The 18,861-nt window shown below is 34.5% G+C and overlaps 1 protein-coding gene across 1 annotated transcript in view; it reads left to right on the top strand.

Annotated features, from left to right (window-relative positions):
• LOC142225759 (NACHT domain- and WD repeat-containing protein 1) overlaps positions 1 to 18,861 on the top strand; it is a 245,633-nt gene that overhangs the window by 182,411 nt on the left and 44,361 nt on the right. The window contains exons 6-9 of the mRNA XM_075295581.1: positions 15,999 to 16,104; positions 16,161 to 16,948; positions 17,018 to 17,696; positions 17,761 to 17,951. Coding sequence (XP_075151696.1) covers positions 15,999 to 16,104; positions 16,161 to 16,948; positions 17,018 to 17,696; positions 17,761 to 17,951 — 1,764 coding nt within the window. The remainder of the gene's footprint in view (positions 1 to 15,998; positions 16,105 to 16,160; positions 16,949 to 17,017; positions 17,697 to 17,760; positions 17,952 to 18,861) is intronic.

Below are 18,861 nucleotides of genomic sequence, written 5' to 3'. Positions count from 1 at the left end.
TAGGAACATACCGGGGAACTGTGAAGCAGATGTGTTAGCAAGGGTAGGAACTACCTTACATATTCCAGGGGAACTAGAATCTGTTGGTATGCCTCTGGCCACCTGCAAGCTCTTACTGCGTGAGAAGGCTGTTATAATGGCCAATATTCGATGGGAAAATTGCAAGGGTTGTAACGACACCAAACAAATATGGCCCCATTTAAACTTAAACCGCACACTAGATATGCTAGTGTTCTCAAGGCGTCAGATAGCACTCCTAATATCTGCTATAACGGGTCGCTGCCTGATAGGCGAATTTGCAAAAACTATAGGTGCGAAGTATAATGACTATTGTATAAGCTGTCATGACGTGGAGGAAAAGGAATCAATTAAACACCTCTTGTGTGAGTGTCCTGCTTTTTGTGTAAGGCGTAAGCGAATTTTAGGAGCATATAGCTTTAGATTACTGGCTGACCTGGAAAACGTTAACTAGCAGTTTGTTAATGTTTTTGGAGCAATCTGGTTGGTTCCACAAAAGTAAATAATAGAGAAGGTTCAGTGGTTAAGACTAGAAGTGCCCATATGTAATAGGTACTTTTAGTTAAATGTGGTATCACAATGGACTGAATAGTCTAAGTGAGCCTGAAATTTAATCGGGCTGCCACTTTAACCTAACCTTGGTTGACGCCAAATTCATTAATTTTTGTGACGGTGTGTTGTCTTTGAGCTCAGTAGTTTTCAGTTTCAACTCTGTGACAAGTTTGTTTAATATCCTTTTGTTTTCTGGAGTTCTATGCTTTTGCCATTTTTTCCTGGCTTTGCGCTTTTGAGACAAAAGTTCTCTAATCTCTTTGGGATAATTATTACATTGATTCATTTTGTAAGGTGTACGTGTACTCTCCCATGCAGAAGTTTGGATTGTGGAGACAAGTATATCTAATTGTTCTTCAATTTGAAGAGTGGTTTTTAAAGGAACATTTAGGTTCAGTTTTTCATTAAGACTGAAATTGAAGTAATGCCAGTTAGTTTTACCATTAAGTAAATGGTCAGTTGTTTTATTTTCAATTACAGTATCGCTGATGGTCATGATGACCGCAGAGTGATCAGACGAAGAAAGTGCTGTGGTGTTATGTATTTGAATATAGTTCTTAGAAATGTTTTTAAGAAGAAAAAAGTCTATTAAATCAGGAATCAGTTCTGTATTTGTGGGCCAGTAAGTTGGTTCATTGCCAGTATATACTTCACATTTGCAAGTTTTACACGCCCTGTAAAGCTCCCTGCCTTTTGAAGTAGTTAGTCTAGATCCCCAGAGTTTGTTTTTGGCATTAAAGTCTCCACCTATAATGAAGTGATGCCCAAGCATTTTTAACATATCAATATAATGGTCATATTGGATAGCATTGGATAACATTTTTACTGCTATAACAAATGTGAGTATTAAAACCAGGATAACATTACAACCTTGCTATTTTACTAAATACGGCCTTAAGAGAATAATGTATGCTTTTAGTTTTAACCATTTTAATTTGTGCTAAAAGTACCTATTTGAACTTTGATGACGTCGTTCAATACAATACCTATAAATAAAAATAGTTTACAAAATAAAATTTTTGTCATGTATATTTGATGTGAGATGATTTTTTATGTATTTTCATCTCCTGAATTCGAATATAGAAGTTAAATTTTTATATGCAACACGTTTTGAGATATACTTACATTTTTAGTTTTTTACTAGACGCGAGAATCATATCTCAAGCTAGAAATGTCCGCTTCTATCGTTGAATCTGTGATAAGTTAAGTGGTTCTAAATATATCGATATAAATTGAGCACATTTTCAGCATGTTTAACAGTGATTCTGTGCCGGTGGAAAAGTGCCAACCGTTGAAATAACGTCCGGTTTCTCTTTATGCTCGTAAAGGCTCGTAACGTAAGAATAGCAAGAACAAGTATAAACGGCCGTAAGTTCGGCCAGGCCGAATCTTATGTACCCTCCACCATGGATTTCGTAGAAACTTCTACGAAAGACTGTCATCCACAATCGAATTACTTGGGTTGTGGTATCTTAAATCGTTTTCTAAATTGTGAGTTAGTCCATACGTGGTATATATTAGACAAAAAGGTATGTAAGTCTACAAATAATTACGAATCGATATGGAATTTTGCATGGTACGTAGGGAGCCAGAATTGAAATATGGGGGTCGCTTATATGGAGGCTATATACAATTATTGATAAGGACCAATTTTTGTGTGATTGGGGATCGATTTATCTGAGGGCTATATATAACTATAGACCGATATGGACCTAGTTAGGCTAGGTTAGGTTAGGTTAGTTAGGCATGGTTGTTAACGGCCATATACTAGCACAATGTACCAAATTTCAACTGACTCGGATGAAATTTGCTCCTCCAAGAGGCTCCAAAACCAAATATCGGAATCGGTTTATATGGGGGCTATATGTGATTATGGACTGATTTGGACCACTTTTGGCATGGTTGTTAAATATCATATACTACCACCACGTACAAAATTTCAACCGGATCGGATGAATTTTTCTTCTCCAAAAGGCAATGGAGGTCAAATCTGGGGATCGGTTTATATGGGTGCTGTATATAATTATGGACTGATATGAACCAATTCCTGCATGGTTGTTGGATACCATATACTAACATCACGTACCAAATTTCAACCGAATCGGATGAATTTTGCTCTTCCAAGGGCCTCCGGAGGTCAAATCTGGGGATCGGTTTAAATGGGGGCTATATATAATTACGGACCGATTTCGACCAATTTTTGCATGGGCGTTTGAGGCCATATATTAACACCACGTACCAAATTTCAACTGAATCAGATAAATTTTGGTCTTCCAAGAGGCTCCGGAGGTCAAATCTGGTGATCGGTTTATATGGGGGCTATATATAATTATGGACCGATGTGGACCAATTTTTGCATGGTTGTTAAAGACCATTTACTAACACCATGTACCAAATTTCAGCCGGATCGGATGAAATTTGCTTCTCTTAGAGGCCTCGCAAGCCAAATTTGGGGGTCCGTTTATATGGGGGCTATACGTAAAAGTGGACCGATATGGCCCATTTGCAATACCATCCGACCTACATCAATAACAACTACTTGTGCCAAGTTTCAAGTCGATAGCTTGTTTCGTTCGGAAGTTAGCGTGATTTCAACAGACGGACGGACGGACATGCTCAGATCGACTCAGAATTTCACTACGACCCAGAATATATATACTTTTTCGATGTGTTACAAACGGAATGACAAAGTTAATATACCCCCCATCCTATGGTGGAGGGTATAAAAATGATAAAGTCATAAGCATATTTTTTGAAAATGTGCCTTTTTATACCCTCCACCATAGGATGGGGGGTATATTAACTTTGTCATTCCGTTTGTAACACATCGAAATAATGCTCTAAGACCCCATAAAGTATATATATTCTGGGTCGTAGTGAAATTCTGAGTCGATCTGAGAATGTCCGTCCGTCTGTTGAAATCACGCTAACTTCCGAACGAAACAAGCTATCGACTTGAAACTTGGCACAAGTAGTTGTTATTGATGTAGGTCGGATGGTATTGCAAATGGGCCATATCGGTCCACTTTTACGTATAGCCCCCATATAAACGGACCCCCAAATTTGGCTTGCGAGGGCTCTAAGAGAAGCAAATTTCATCCGATCCGGCTGAAATTTGGTACATGGTGTTAGTATATGGTCTCTAACAACCATGCAAAAATTGGTCCACATCGGTCCATAATTATATATAGCCCCCATATAAACCGATCCCCCTATTTGGCTTGCGAGGCCTCTAAGAGAAGCAAATTTCATCCGATCCGGCTGAAATTTGGTTCATGGTGTTAGTATATGGTCTCTAACGACCATGCAAAAATTGGTCCACATCGGTCCATAATTATATATATAGCCCCCATATAAACCGATCCCCCGATTTGGCTTGCGAGGCCTCTAAGAGAAGCAAATTTCTTCCGATCCGGCTGAAATTTGGTACATGGTGTTAGTAAATGGTCTTTAACAACCATGCAAAAATTGGTCCACATCGGTCCATAATTATATATAGCCCCCATATAAACCGATCACCAGATTTGACCTCCGGATCCTCTTGGAAGACCAAAATTTATCTGATTCAGTTGAAATTTGGTACGTGGTGTTAATATATGGCCTCAAACGCCCATGCAAAAATTGGTCGAAATCGGTCCATAATTATATATAGCCCCCATTTAAACCGATCCCCAGATTTGACCTCCGGAGGCCCTTGGAAGAGCAAAATTCATCAGATTCGGTTGAAATTTGGTACGTGATGTTAGTATATGGTATCCAACAACCATGCATGAATTGGTTCATATCAGTCCATAATTATATACAGCACCCATATAAACCGATCCCCAGATTTGACCTCCATTGCCTTTTGGAGAAGAAAAATTCATCCGATCCGGTTGAAATTTTGTACGTGGTGGTAGTATATGATATTTAACAACCATGCCAAAAGTGGTCCAAATCAGTCCATAATCACATATAGCCCCCATATAAACCGATTCCGATATTTGGTTTTGGAGCCTCTTGGAGGAGCAAATTTCATCCGAGTCAGTTGAAATTTGGTACATTGTGCTAGTATATGGCCGTTAACAACCATGCCTAACTAACCTAACCTAACCTAGCCTAACTAGGTCCATATCGGTCTATAGTTATATATAGCCCTCAGATAAATCGATCCCCAATCACACAAAAATTGGTCCTTATCAATAATTGTATATAGCCTCCATATAAGCGACCCCCATATTTCAATTCTGGCTCCCTACGTACCATGCAAAATTCCATATCGATTCGTAATTATTTGTAGACTTACATACCTTTTTGTCTAATATATACCACGTATAGACTAACTCACAATTTAGAAAACGATTTAAGATACCACAACCCAAGTAATTCGATTGTGGATGACAGTCTTTCGTAGAAGTTTCTACGCAATCCATGGTGGAGGGTACATAAGATTCGGCCTGGCCGAACTTACGGCCGTTTATACTTGTTTAAATATATTTTGAACCACTTAACTTATCACAAATCCACATTTGTTCGATATAATCGTACATTTTTAGCTCGAGAAATGATTTTTCTAATGAAAAAAGTATAAAAAAAATATAAGTAACAGGTTGGCTGATAAGTCCCCGGTCTGACACATAGATGGCGTCGCTAGTATTAAATGCATATTTTTATATAGTACCATTCAAGCGTGGTGAAATGAGCAGCTAAAATAACAAACAAATGCTGCTGAATTAGCAAACTGCGTTAGTTGAAATAGCTAACATTTTTACTGCTATAACAACTACAAATGTTTGTTGTCCCAGCAACAAAATGTGTCGTTTTTTAACGATATGTTGAAATGAAATCCGTAAATCATTTAATACTATAACTTAAACATTAATTAAATGTGTGAAATAAATTGAATTCCATCGAAATATTGGAAGTTGAGTTGGGGTGTTGTCCAGGATTTATTTACGTTTGTTTTTCCTTTTTTGGCCTTATACACTCGGATAAAACATAACAATGTTAAGACAATCTGTAATGAAAAGTAAAAAAAAAATTAGTAATTACACAAGTTTTCACTAAAATTTACATTTGATGAGAGGTTGCTTTTTATGTAGCTTAAAATGTACGATTTAATCGTTATTGGTACTTAAAAGCAAGGTATTGAGTTGACGAATAAATGTCTGTGATAAGTTAAGTGGTTCAAAATATATCGATGAAAAAATGGCACATTTTCAAAAAATATTCTTAAAACTTTGTCATTTTTCTTCTAGTTGGTCTTAATTCTTACGTTAGAGTATCATCTTTACGAGCATAAAGAGAAACCGGACGTTATTTTCGAATTCAGGAGATGAAAATATATAAAAAACACCTCTCATCAAATGCACATGACAAAAATTTTATTTTGTACACTTTTTTTTTTATTTATAGGTATTGTATTAAATTGTATTATAGGAATTGTATTAAATTATTGGTTAACAAAGTTGACCAATAAAATAGGTGCTTTTAGCAAAAAATCAAATTGATTCATACTAAACGCATACATTACTCTCTTAAGACCATATTTAGATGGCATTAGTTCGCTAAAATAACAAGGTTGTAATGTTAATCTGGTTTTAATACACACATTTAAGGTGCACTTTGCCAATTGTGATACATTCGGGTACAGTTTAGATTAGCTATAGTGGCAGTCGGTTATTTCAGGCTAACTTTGACTATTTAGTCCATTATGATACCACAGTGTTGAACTTCTCTCTTGTTACTGAATGCTGCCCGATTCCTGAACATCATTTCCCATTGCGATGAAAATTTTAGAGTAGCATAGCTTTGAAACACTCAGAAATGTCACCAGCATTACAGAGGAAGTAATCCACAAATCCACCGTTACAAAACTTTATTGTGTTTGGCCGAAATTGGGATTGAATCCATAACCGTTTGTATGCAAAGCGGGCATAAACCATTCCCGACTGTTGCTCCCATATATCAATGTATAATAGTAATTTTCCAAACTAAAAGTTATTAAAACAAATTAGTAAAAACAAAAGGACTATAAAAGGAATGGCAAATTTCTTAAATGACAAATACAATACTTACACTGGTAGAAAAAAGGCGGTATGTGGCCATTACCGTTTGGTATTAATAAATTGATTCGCGTTACCTTTTAATTTTGATACCACTTTGTATCAAATCATTTCCATCCGGTATTATTATGGTATTAACTATTACACCGCCGTAACACATGATATGTAGACGTTGCGGCCAATTGTAATTGGTCGCCTTGGTAGTTTAGTTTTTTCATGCGGCTTGTAAATAATAATACACTGAAAAAACAGTGAACCCACCAGGAAGAAAAGTTTCGGTTAATTTTAGAAAATTTTGAATATTTGTAGAAAATTTTAACTAAACAGTATTACAAACGTTGGCATCACGCCGATGTCATCAAAATAAGTAAACATTTTTCGACAAATTCAAGAAAATTTATTAGACATAACTAAGTTTTTTCACTTGTTAAAGAAAATTTTATAGTTTGAAGGGAAAACTTGGAGTTCAAAATTGCAAGAATGTCTTTAGTGATATACGAAGTTCATGATGGACGCATTTTTGGCAAAATTTACAAATTTAAAGAAATTCTGAACTATTTTGTGGAAGACACGAATTTAGTTAATCTTTATGCTTCATTTGAGTATATTTTTTCCTCGGTTTTAGTTAATTTAACTAACGTACACAAAACATTATTAGAGTAAAGGAAACTTTCTCCAAACATAATAATTCCATGAACTAAAATAAAGTTAAATTGGCTTTAGTGAAATAGAGAGTTCACTTTTTTTTGAGTGTAGTTTGAGATAAGATGACGAAAAAATGAATTCTGTGAATATAGCGAAGTGTGTGTTTTCTAATTGGATCATTCTGTAGTTAGATGTGCAACTGACATACAAAAACCTTTCAAATACAACTACAGACGACTTGAGGGATGCAGTGCCTGAACTGCGACATGGAGCTGAATTAGGAGAAAAACTTTGCTTGGAGAAATGACTTGAGGGATGCAGAGCCTGAATTGCAACATGGAGCTGAATTGGGAGAAAAACTTTGCATGGAGAAATAATTAGGTTTTTGTATGTATGTTATGTATTAAATGAAGTAGGTAACAAAGACATTTTACGTGTGTTTTATTAAACTAAATATTATTAAATCTATACCATTTAGGTATTATTTGGTAATACCGCACTGTTTATACATCAATACCTTTATGGTATAAATAATAGTACCGCTTAGGTATTATTTTCAATACCATATTGGTACTTTCATGCTTTGCGTACCGCCTGTACCATTCGGTATTGATATTGTACCATACGGGGTTGGCTAACTATCAATAACGTACGGTATCGATTTGAGCCCGTATGGTAATAATTTTTCTATGGGTGTACCAAATATAGTCTCCGTAATAAAAGAAATTTTGGAAAATATATTCCATAACAACACAAAATAATTTTAATCAATTGTTCCATTTTCCCGGCTTGTCTCGTGTTAAATTCGTTTAAAAGTGATGTTTTGACGGTGTTGGCGTTTGACATATCGACGTTGACATTTCTCAAAACTGATTCGTCGACTTCACCAAAAATAGGTCTTTTCGCGTACTTTTCTAGCTATAATTATCCAGTAAAAACTAGCAAGAGAGTAAAATGCACTTTTAAAATTGCTGAAAAGTACGCGAATGCAATCCAGTAACTATTCAAAATGTGAGCTTCTAAAACATTAAACGTATTCAGTTTCTTTAAGCTTCCAGTATAATTGCAGAACATGTACATTTTACTTGTGTTTTTTTGTTATCAAACACTCTAGCAATTTCTCTATCTGATAACTGACAAATGTAGTCTCACGCTCTCTTATACGTATATGTCAAAATGCAAAATTGTTTTATCTGAGGGCCCTCTATTCTCAACGTACGACTGTTTAATTTGGTTAGTGGCCTTGCGGAGTTACTTGATTTTTTTTTACAAATGAACTTGTTTTATGGTTGGAGCTGGTTGGTGTTGATCTGGATAACGCTTACTTTTAACAGTTACGTGTCACACAAGCAACCAAACCGTTGCTCTTTTGCAGGACACGTTTCCAAACTGGACAATCATAATAAGCCACCAAGATGTTGCGGCTTTAAAACCTTCCTGTCGGACCATGTCAAAGAATGCTATCAACCCAGCGTCGAATCACAGCCTCAACGATAGAATTCACATGAATATATTTGGTTGAAATTGCTTTTCATTATCAACTGCATACTTTTCGCTTTATTGTGAAATAAACATCCGAAGGCTTATCTCAAAACATTAAATTCTTCTTCGAATACGAAAATACCAGCTCTTATTGGAAAATACTTTACAAAAATATAGAGTCCTTTTACAAGATCTTCATCAAGTTGAGTTTTTCTGCGGCTGTTTTTGCACTGGAAATAAAATTAAGATTTTATAGAACTGCCATATATCGACTACCGAAGACATTGGCATGTTAGATTTATGGTTCGGGTCAAATATTTATGTTAGCCACATATTCATAGAAGTTAAGAGTATACAAATCCCGGGGTTCATTTAATTAAAAAAAATGTTTTAACTAAATTACTAAAAAAAGGTGGCTTGTTCACAAATTTTACTGCATAATCGAAAAAATACTAATTGTTTTTAATGTTTGATGGCATTTAGTGTGAACCATTTTACTATTGTCCATTTGACCGGAGTGAATTTATAATTTTATTCGGATCAGCAGATAATTTCGGCAAACTACTGACTTTTATGCAGAATGTCTGCTGATCCAAAATAACAGATTGTTTGCTGTTTTAGCAAAACAACTGCTAAAACAGCAGCATTTTGTTTGCTGAAAAACAGCAGACCGCTTTTGCTATTAACAACAGACTTTTTTCTATGAGTGTAGATATGTGTTCAACCTTAAGCGAAGAGGTAGAATATCTAATTATTCGTCTAAAATATTCAATATGACCTTCGATAATTATTTGAAGATTAAAAGCCTCATATTGATGCATAAAATAGTTTATAACGTAGCGCCTAGTTATTTATGTGAAAGGTTAACTTTTGTTCGCTCAAACCGTGGTAAAAAAATAATTCAAAAACGTTTTAAAAGTGCAAAATTAGAAAAAATCTTTTTTATTTCATCAATTCGTCTTAGGAACAATATACAATTAATATGCAATATCCTGCATATCAAAAAACATTTTTATAATTTCTTTAAGATCGAATAGTTCTACAATTTTAATTTTGTAGCAGTTGTAATTTTGTCATAATGATTTGATCTCATTTCGTTTTTATTAACTTTAAAATTATTAATTATTACTTCTTTATTAAATTATTTTTCTTTTTTCAATAGTTTAATCTTAACTCTCAATTTTCATATACAGAATTATTTATATCAGATACCACTAACACCAATATTATAAGAGTAAGTATTCTGATGATGTTCGACTTTTATGAAATAAATAATAATATAATAAATAAACAAGTATAAACGGCCGTAAGTTCGGCCAGGCCGAATCTTATGTACCCTCCACCATGGATTGCGTAGAAACTTCTAAAAAAGACTGTCATCCACAATCGAATTACTTGGGTTGTGGTATCTTAAATCGTTTTCTAAATTGTGAGTTAGTCCATACGTGGTATATATTAGACAAAAAGGTATGTAAGTCTACAAATAATTACGAATCGATATGGAATTTTGCATGGTACGTAGGGAGTCAGAATTGAAATATGGGGGTCGCTTATATGGAGGCTATATACAATTATTGATAAGGACCAATTTTTGTGTGATTGGGGATCGATTTATCTGAGGGCTATATATAACTATAGACCGATATGGACCTAGTTAGGCTAGGTTACGTTAGGTTAGTTAGGCATGGTTGTTAACGGCCATATACTAGCACAATGTACCAAATTTCAACTGACTCGGATGAAATTTGCTCCTCCAAGAGGCTCCAAAACCAAATATCGGAATCGGTTTATATGGGGGCTATATGTGATTATGGACTGATTTGGACCACTTTTGGCATGGTTGTTAAATATCATATACTACCACCACGTACAAAATTTCAACCTGATCGGATGAATTTTTCTTCTCCAAAAGGCAATGGAGGTCAAATCTGGGGATCGGTTTATATGGGTGCTGTATATAATTATGGACTGATATGAACCAATTCCTGCATGGTTGTTGGATACCATATACTAACATCACGTACCAAATTTCAACCGAATCGGATGAATTTTGCTCTTCCAAGGGCCTCCGGAGGTCAAATCTGGGGATCGGTTTAAATGGGGGCTATATATAATTATGGACCGATTTCGACCAATTTTTGCATGGGCGTTTGAGGCCATATATTAACACCACGTACCAAATTTCAACTGAATCAGATGAATTTTGCTCTTCCAAGAGGATCCGGAGGTCAAATGTGGTGATCGGTTTATATGGGGGCTATATATAATTATGGACCGATGTGGACCAATTTTTGCATGGTTGTTAAAGACCATTTACTAACACCATGTACCAAATTTCAGCCGGATCGGATGAAATTTGCTTCTCTTAGAGGCCTCGCAAGCCAAATCGGGGGATCGGTTTATATGGGGGCTATATATAATTATGGACCGATGTGGACCAATTTTAGCATGGTCGTTAGAGACCATATACTAACATCATGTACCAAATTTCAGCCGGATCGGATGAAATTTGCTTCTCTTAGAGGCCTCGCAAGCCAAATAGGGGGATCGGTTTATATGGGGGCTATATATAATTATGGACCGATGTGGACCAATTTTTGCATGGTTGTTAAAGACCATTTACTAACACCATGTACCAAATTTCAGCCGGATCGGATGAAATTTGCTTCTCTTAGAGGCCTCGCAAGCCAAATCGGGGGATCGGTTTATATGGGGGCTATATATAATTATGGACCGATGTGGACCAATTTTTGCATGGTCGTTAGAGACCATATACTAACACCATGTACCAAATTTCAGCCGGATCGGATGAAATTTGCTTCTCTTAGAGGCCTCGCAAGCCAAATAGGGGGATCGGTTTATATGGGGGCTATATATAATTATGGACCGATGTGGACCAATTTTTGCATGGTTGTTAGAGACCATATACTAACACCATGTACCAAATTTCAGCCGGATCGGATGAAATTTGCTTTTCTTAGAGGCCTCGCAAGCCAAATTTGGGGGTCCGTTTATATGGGGGCTATACGTAAAAGTGGACCGATATGGCCCATTTGCAATACCATCCGACCTACATCAATAACAACTACTTGTGCCAAGTTTCAAGTCGATAGCTTGTTTCGTTCGGAAGTTAGCGTGATTTCAACAGACGGACGGACATGCTCAGATCGACTCAGAATTTCACTACGACCCAGAATATATATACTTTATGGGGTCTTAGAGCATTATTTCGATGTGTTACAAACGGAATGACAAAGTTAATATACCTCCCATCCTATGGTGGAGGGTATAATAAATAAAAAACAAGTCTCAAAATGTGGAGTATAATTAAATTTTTGCACGAGGTAGTCCATTCATGCTATAAAACAGTTTACTTTTTTCTGTGTAGCCAAACATATATTTTTCGTATAATGATACCCATTTTTAGGTCGAATGACTTAACTGGAAGGTCAAAACCACTTCATTGAAAGTTTATCGACTTTTGGACAAGGAAAAAAGTTTATATCAGAAAAATGCGTCTTATACGCTAAACAAAATTCGCGTTAGTATTTTAAAGACATGAGATCTTTAATCTTACTACAATATTTTACATACGGCTCCCACCAATCTGAATACAAATCTAAAGAAAAAATAAAGAAAGATTCCACTAAACACAGGATGAGCGTTTTTCAAATACAACACCTTTTCAGTTTGAGGGTAAATATAATTTTCAACATAAATTCAACTTGACTTGAAACTGCTCACCTGCATTACATTTGTTTGAGAATTACTTCCATCTCTCCAAAATGTTGACGAAATCTTTGAAAATGTGTTGAAAATAATTGGAGAGAACGTTGACAAAACACTACGCTAAAATTCAACGGAAAAATTTATGCAGTATACAGCACGGTTGGCCTGTCGCAAACAGTGACTTTTGCGACATACGTTTACGACTGTATAATAATGTATGTCGCAAAAGTCGTAAACCTAATGTAGAAAACCTAATTTTTAATTAAAGAAATTGTGAATATTTTTTAATTTAATTTCTTTATTTATTTCCATATTTATTATAATTAAAATTACAATAAATAAAAAGAAAATTAATTGGCTTATAAAATTTAATTTAGTTAGGCTCTCCGATAAAAGGGATCCAAAAATGATTTATGTTTTATTTATTCAAAACTCAACTAGTTTTACATCTCTCAACTTCAAAGTATTCTAGGTTTGCGTGGTCCATAATGCCAAGCTTTATTTGCATGAGCGAATGACTAGCTACAATTTTGAAAAATTTTAATTAGTATGGAAATTGGTTCTAATAAGCTAAACAGTGAGAAGTTTTCTTTGCAGTATTTTATATAAAATGCAGGGATGAATTCTACAATAACATTATTTTTATTACCATTGGGTAAACCATAATTCTCATTACACTTCCAAACTCTACTTTAACTACTTTTCAATATTTCCAATATTTTGGAGACTTATCTCGTTATTCGATTTAGGGATTTATTTCATTTTCTGGGGTATAATTACATAAAATATTTTAGGGAATTACTTCATAATGAAATAAGTCCTCAATTTTGGGAACTTACTTAATTTTTATTTTGGGGAGCCGAGGTGAGCACGTGAGTAATATTTTACTCACGCACACTCACGACGGAAAAATCTTACTCACGCACAATATTGTTTGGTGGGACTCGCGCTCATGCACACTCACGCACGAAAAATAGCGCGACTCACGAAAAATATCGTGACTCACGAAAAATGTCGTGACTCACAAATAATTTTATGAGTAATTTACTTAGCGACGTGTCAGAAAACATGAGCATGATGAAAATCGAGAGCGTTATTAAACTCTTAACATCTCAAGTGTCATTAAAATTTTAAATGAATCCAACTCGTAAGCGTTTTATGCCCGTGGCCGGGATTATTTTCGTGAGAGTATTTTTCCGAAATTCGTTACTCTCGCACAGATAACTCCATGAAATAGCTAGGCTGAGATATTTACAATAGATGTACAAAATTTTCAAGCACCAGTTGTTTTTGTAGTACCACACCCATGCACGTGACTCGGAATTCAGACATGACTCATGCATTTGTTTCTTATATCTCGGTACCCAGGGATCGATGGCGAGGCAGACAATTTATATATTTACCTTTCACAACCTCGGAAATTGTATGAAAATTAGGGGAAATGGTAATGAGTAGTATTAATGTAATTTAATGTTTAGCTTACTTACATTGATGTTTAACATAATTGCTGCATTATATGTAAAACATCAGTCAATTTAAAATATTGTAAAAAAAAAATTAAATTTTACAGTTTTGTGTAATTTATGAAACAAAAAAATATTTGTTGTCATATGTTTGCCATAGCAACAATTTCCATTTATAACTATCAAATCTGTTAACACAACCAACTTATTTGCTAGACAGACTTTCAGTTGGGTTTGGTGACATATTGGCAAAACAAATCAATTATTACAATAGGGGGAATAAATTGAAAAGGTAACTTACTTCAATAAATAAATAACGCCCAATATTTGGTCAAGTGTACCAACTTTTGCACTGCTATTATAGAAACCATTAAACAAGAGAAATAACTAACAATTATTACTAACAATTAAAAAAGTGTGAGTCTCCACTATCTATTTGTTGTCGTACTCGAATTCCAACCAATCATTTCAAAATATGTTTACAAAGTATAAAAATTTAAGAATATAATCTTTTTTCATAACTTAATATACATTCTTTTTGAACTTTTGTTTAATGTTATTAAATTCATACGGTCATCGTCCAATACTGTCAAACAGTATATTGCAATGAAATGTGGAAACATAGGACAAATGATTCATAAAATTCTGTTTGACAGCTGTCAATATATTATGTGCAAAAGCAAATCCCAAAACAAAATCTCGTTAGATTTTCGCAATAAATGTTTTTGTCGTTGTTTTGGCATTGCTTTCATTCAGTGGACGGGAGGGGAAATATTTAGTTGCAATAAGTGCATGTCTTCTGTATTACATAGAAATTTAAAATACCGGGTAAAAAATCAGTAATGGTGTAATACAGTTAGAGTATTATAATTATTACAAAGCGAAACTGCCAAAGAACTAGCAGAAATGTTCGCCTTAAAATTATGAACAGTATGCAATATCATAAATCGGGCAGAAAAAGAAGGGCGACTTGAATTAAAAGCGACCATCAAACGGTGGGATGAAAACAAAATTATTAAATATGTCTATAATAATCCCCAAGGCAGCAATACAGAACTTGTACGAGACTTGAGAAATTACTACGGGAAACAAATGTCGCATGAGACTGTCCGAAGGCTCTATTAAAACACAAATACTCCTCTCGATCAGGAAGAAAATAGCCTCTCCTTTCTCAACAAAATATTAAAAAAAACTACTACAGTTTGCAATAGACCACATTTTGATACAGGCGGACATTCGGGAATATGTAATATTTTGGGACGAAATAAAGAGTATGCTCTATCTCAGTGTGGCGAAACCCTCTTACAGCCCTTGAAAACAAAAATAGAATACCTACAATGAAGTTTGTTAAGTTATCTGTTATGGTGTGAGATTGTATTTCGAACAAACGTGTCGGGAAGGTTAAAATTTTTCAATATATGATGGCAAAAGTTTGGATTTTTTGATAAGGATAATGCTACCAATTACAATATAAGTTATATCAGGGCAATGGTCCGAAAATAAATCCTATTTATGTAGAACGTGGCTTATCTATAATTGCGCTAAAGTAATGGTTACTCCTGCACGAAGACCAGATATGAACCCCATTGAAAATTTTTGGGTTCATATAAAGAAAAAAAAAACATTGAAAAAGATCAGCGAAAACAAAACAAACAAACAAAAATGATTTAATTAGATATATAAAGGAGGAAAAAAGATGCAGAGTCGTTTAAAATTGAATTGAGTTATTGAATCCAAAGGAAGCCATACAAAATACTAGTTACAATCTATTTATGTATATGATTTTAATGTATTATAGCTCTTTTTTATGAATTGGAATTATTTGACACCAAAAAACTGAATTAATTTTTCAATTTGTACGTTTCTGGTTTTCTTTTAATAAAAACTAGTTTTTGTTTTGGGAAAAATAAAACTGTATAAAATAAAACATTAATCTTCTGTTTTCCTTTTCTAATTCCTATTAGTTTGACATTCATTTTTTTTTTAAATTTTGAATACCTTTTATTGATAAATATGAATATTATATGGATGTGAACAAAAATATTGTGTATTATCTTCATTTTAGGTATTCGAATTTGACGGCGCGTTCATACGATTTGACTTCAATGCTTGGTTCAATTGCTAACCAACTAGCAATACTGTCATATGGCAAACAGATGAAAGTCAATCATGTATGTATGAGTATGATATAAACATTACGTTTGATATTTAAATTTATTTATTTCAGACAATTGAAAGTTACACTGAAATTATTCATAAAATAGTTTCTAGTCGAAAATGCTCCTTTGTTATAGTTATTGACTCTATAGACGATATACGAGATGCTGAAAATATCGATTGGATACCGGTTAACCTTAATGGTATATGCAAGATAATACTCACATTGACGGAAAACAATGATGTAGAAAGTTGTATTATAAATAAGTTGGAAGCAAAAGGTATCCCAAAAAAGTATTTCTTAAAAATGAAACAGTACAGCACACGCCAATGGCAAGACATTCTTAGTACGGGGGGTGGTGATTTCTATTCTGCAAACAGCGCAATTAAAATGCCACAGGAATGGAAACTCCTAAATGGTAGTACACCATTTCACGCAAAGTCTTTTTGGTGGCTAGCATGGCTTGGTCATAACTCGGTTACGATGACAGATATAACAGAAACGCTGGATAAAATTTTGCAGGTTATAGAATCGAAATTTCCAAATGATTATGCGGAAATATTACTGTTGATTCTAGCTGTATCTCAATGGGGATTCCGAGAAAGCCATTGTATAGAAATTTTCCAAAGAATAACCAACACTGATTCGTACACCGCCTACCGACAATGGTCGAAATTTTGTTGGTTGATGGGCCCAATGATAATAAATATTCGAAGTTTGAAGATAATGGACAAATCCCTCCGAAACGCTATTTTAGCTAAGTATCGGTACAAACATGCACAAATTCATCGAATTATCCGCGAATTTTACGACAGACAAGATAGCTATATTTCGCAGGCGAAACATTCAAGTCAAATGTATGTGCCATTGTATTTTAACCTCGTAGCAGTAGTTTATTATTTAGTAATTCATATCATTTATTTCAGATATAATATCGAAAAATATAAAAAGTTGCCTTATCATCAATTTTGTTGCATAATGGAAGATCCCGCTAGTAAAAATAAGGTTGAACAATTGTTCCACTCAGTTTACTTTACTGAACTTCACTGGATGGCCAATAAAGTGGAAGCTGCGGGAGTTGCATATCTGATTAACGACATTCTTCTCTGCGAAAATTTTGGAAATGTCGGGGAACAGCCGTACATCCACATAAAAGTATTAAAGGATTTTCTATGTGAATACATATTTGAGTTAACCTACGATGGTCATCAGTTTTATACACTAATTAATTTCAACTTGAAATATCGCATTCGAAAAGACCCTTCCTTAAAAGCAAATCAAATAATACGATCTTGGCTAGAATCAATCAATGAACTGGAAATTCCATTCCTAGATATTATCAACAAATCATTCGACGATGAGTTATCTTCAGACGGACAGAAATTTAATGCGTTGGTGAATTTGCCCCACCCAGGATTTTTTATTGCATCAATTAGTACTGACCAAGGTGAAATCTGTGTATGGGATGTTCGAAAATGTACCCGCGTTCGTGTTCTGCAAGGTATAACTCAACCAACGGCTCTGTGTCCATTCGGAACATATAATGCTGCTGTGTTGTGTAGAAGAGAAATAAAAGTTATTAATTTAGATAATGGAAAATTCAAGGTACGTATTCAAACCTTATAGAGAGAAGAAGAAACTATTAAACATAATAATAATGTAATTTAAGGTGACACTAAAGGGTGTTATGAATCAAAAAATGCCATATTTTGGCCTGCATGATCAAGAACATCTAGTTTGTCTTTCACGTAATAGGATGTATGTCAACTTAATGAACTTGGATTCCGGAGATTGCATTACAACATTCAAAGCAGGAGAAGACCGATTTCTCAATTCGTTACTTGTTTCAGGAGATGGAAGGTAAGTACCAATGTTATCATAGATTTAGTGCGTCAAATAACGACTTGGTAACGTATATTTTTTTTGTATATTCTACAAATGTTTACTAGAAGCTTATAAAATTCGCACAAAATCTTTTCATATCTATTTTTCACGGTGTTGAGCTTCGAAATTTTTATGCCCTGCACCACTACAGCAGATATGTCATAAGTGTAGAGAGCGTAAGAATTCATATTAAAATTGTTGAGGAATCACCATTCCGTGTGAGGAATGGTGATTCGCAAAATTTTCATTTAAAATATAACATTTTTCGTAGCTTTCTAATTATTTATTAATTTAGTATTTTCAGCATTATTCTATCCACAAAATTTCAAATATTTCATTACTTTATTTTATAAATTTTTTTGTTTGTTTCAACACCATATTTAAAAACAACTTTGAACAATTTTTAAAATCAAAGAAAAATATGCATTCATAGCAAACACTTACTACTGGAAAAGCAGACATTCTGCTGAAAAGACAGTAGTTTGCTAAAATTTCTACTGATTCGAAATTATAAATTCTCTGCGAACTATCTGATAAAAGAATTACTGTTGCAATAAGCCCAAAACAGTCGAATTGTGCGTATTGAACCTTAACCCTTTTGATCCTTAAGTAAATAAAGTAAATTTCTTTTTCAAGTTCAATTAGTATAAAATTCAGGAAAAATATTCAGTTAGGCTTTCGCTTTTCCAAATCCGAATTGCCGGGCCTCACGCTTGACACCTGCCATCAGATTTTGTACAGCCACCTTGTCCACCTTCTTCGCCGCAGAAAGCCAGTTTGTCTTGAACTGCTGCTCGTCCTTAGCAATTTTTTTGGTCTTCTTTAGGTTCCGCTTGACAATAGCCTAGTATTTCTCAATTGGGCGGAGCTCTGGCGTGTTGGGAGG

Source organism: Haematobia irritans, chromosome 2, assembly GCF_050003625.1.
Source record: "Haematobia irritans isolate KBUSLIRL chromosome 2, ASM5000362v1, whole genome shotgun sequence".
Taxonomy (NCBI): Eukaryota; Metazoa; Arthropoda; class Insecta; order Diptera; family Muscidae; genus Haematobia; species Haematobia irritans.
Note: the sequence above shows the minus strand (reverse complement) of the source record. Positions and strands in the feature narration are given on the sequence as shown.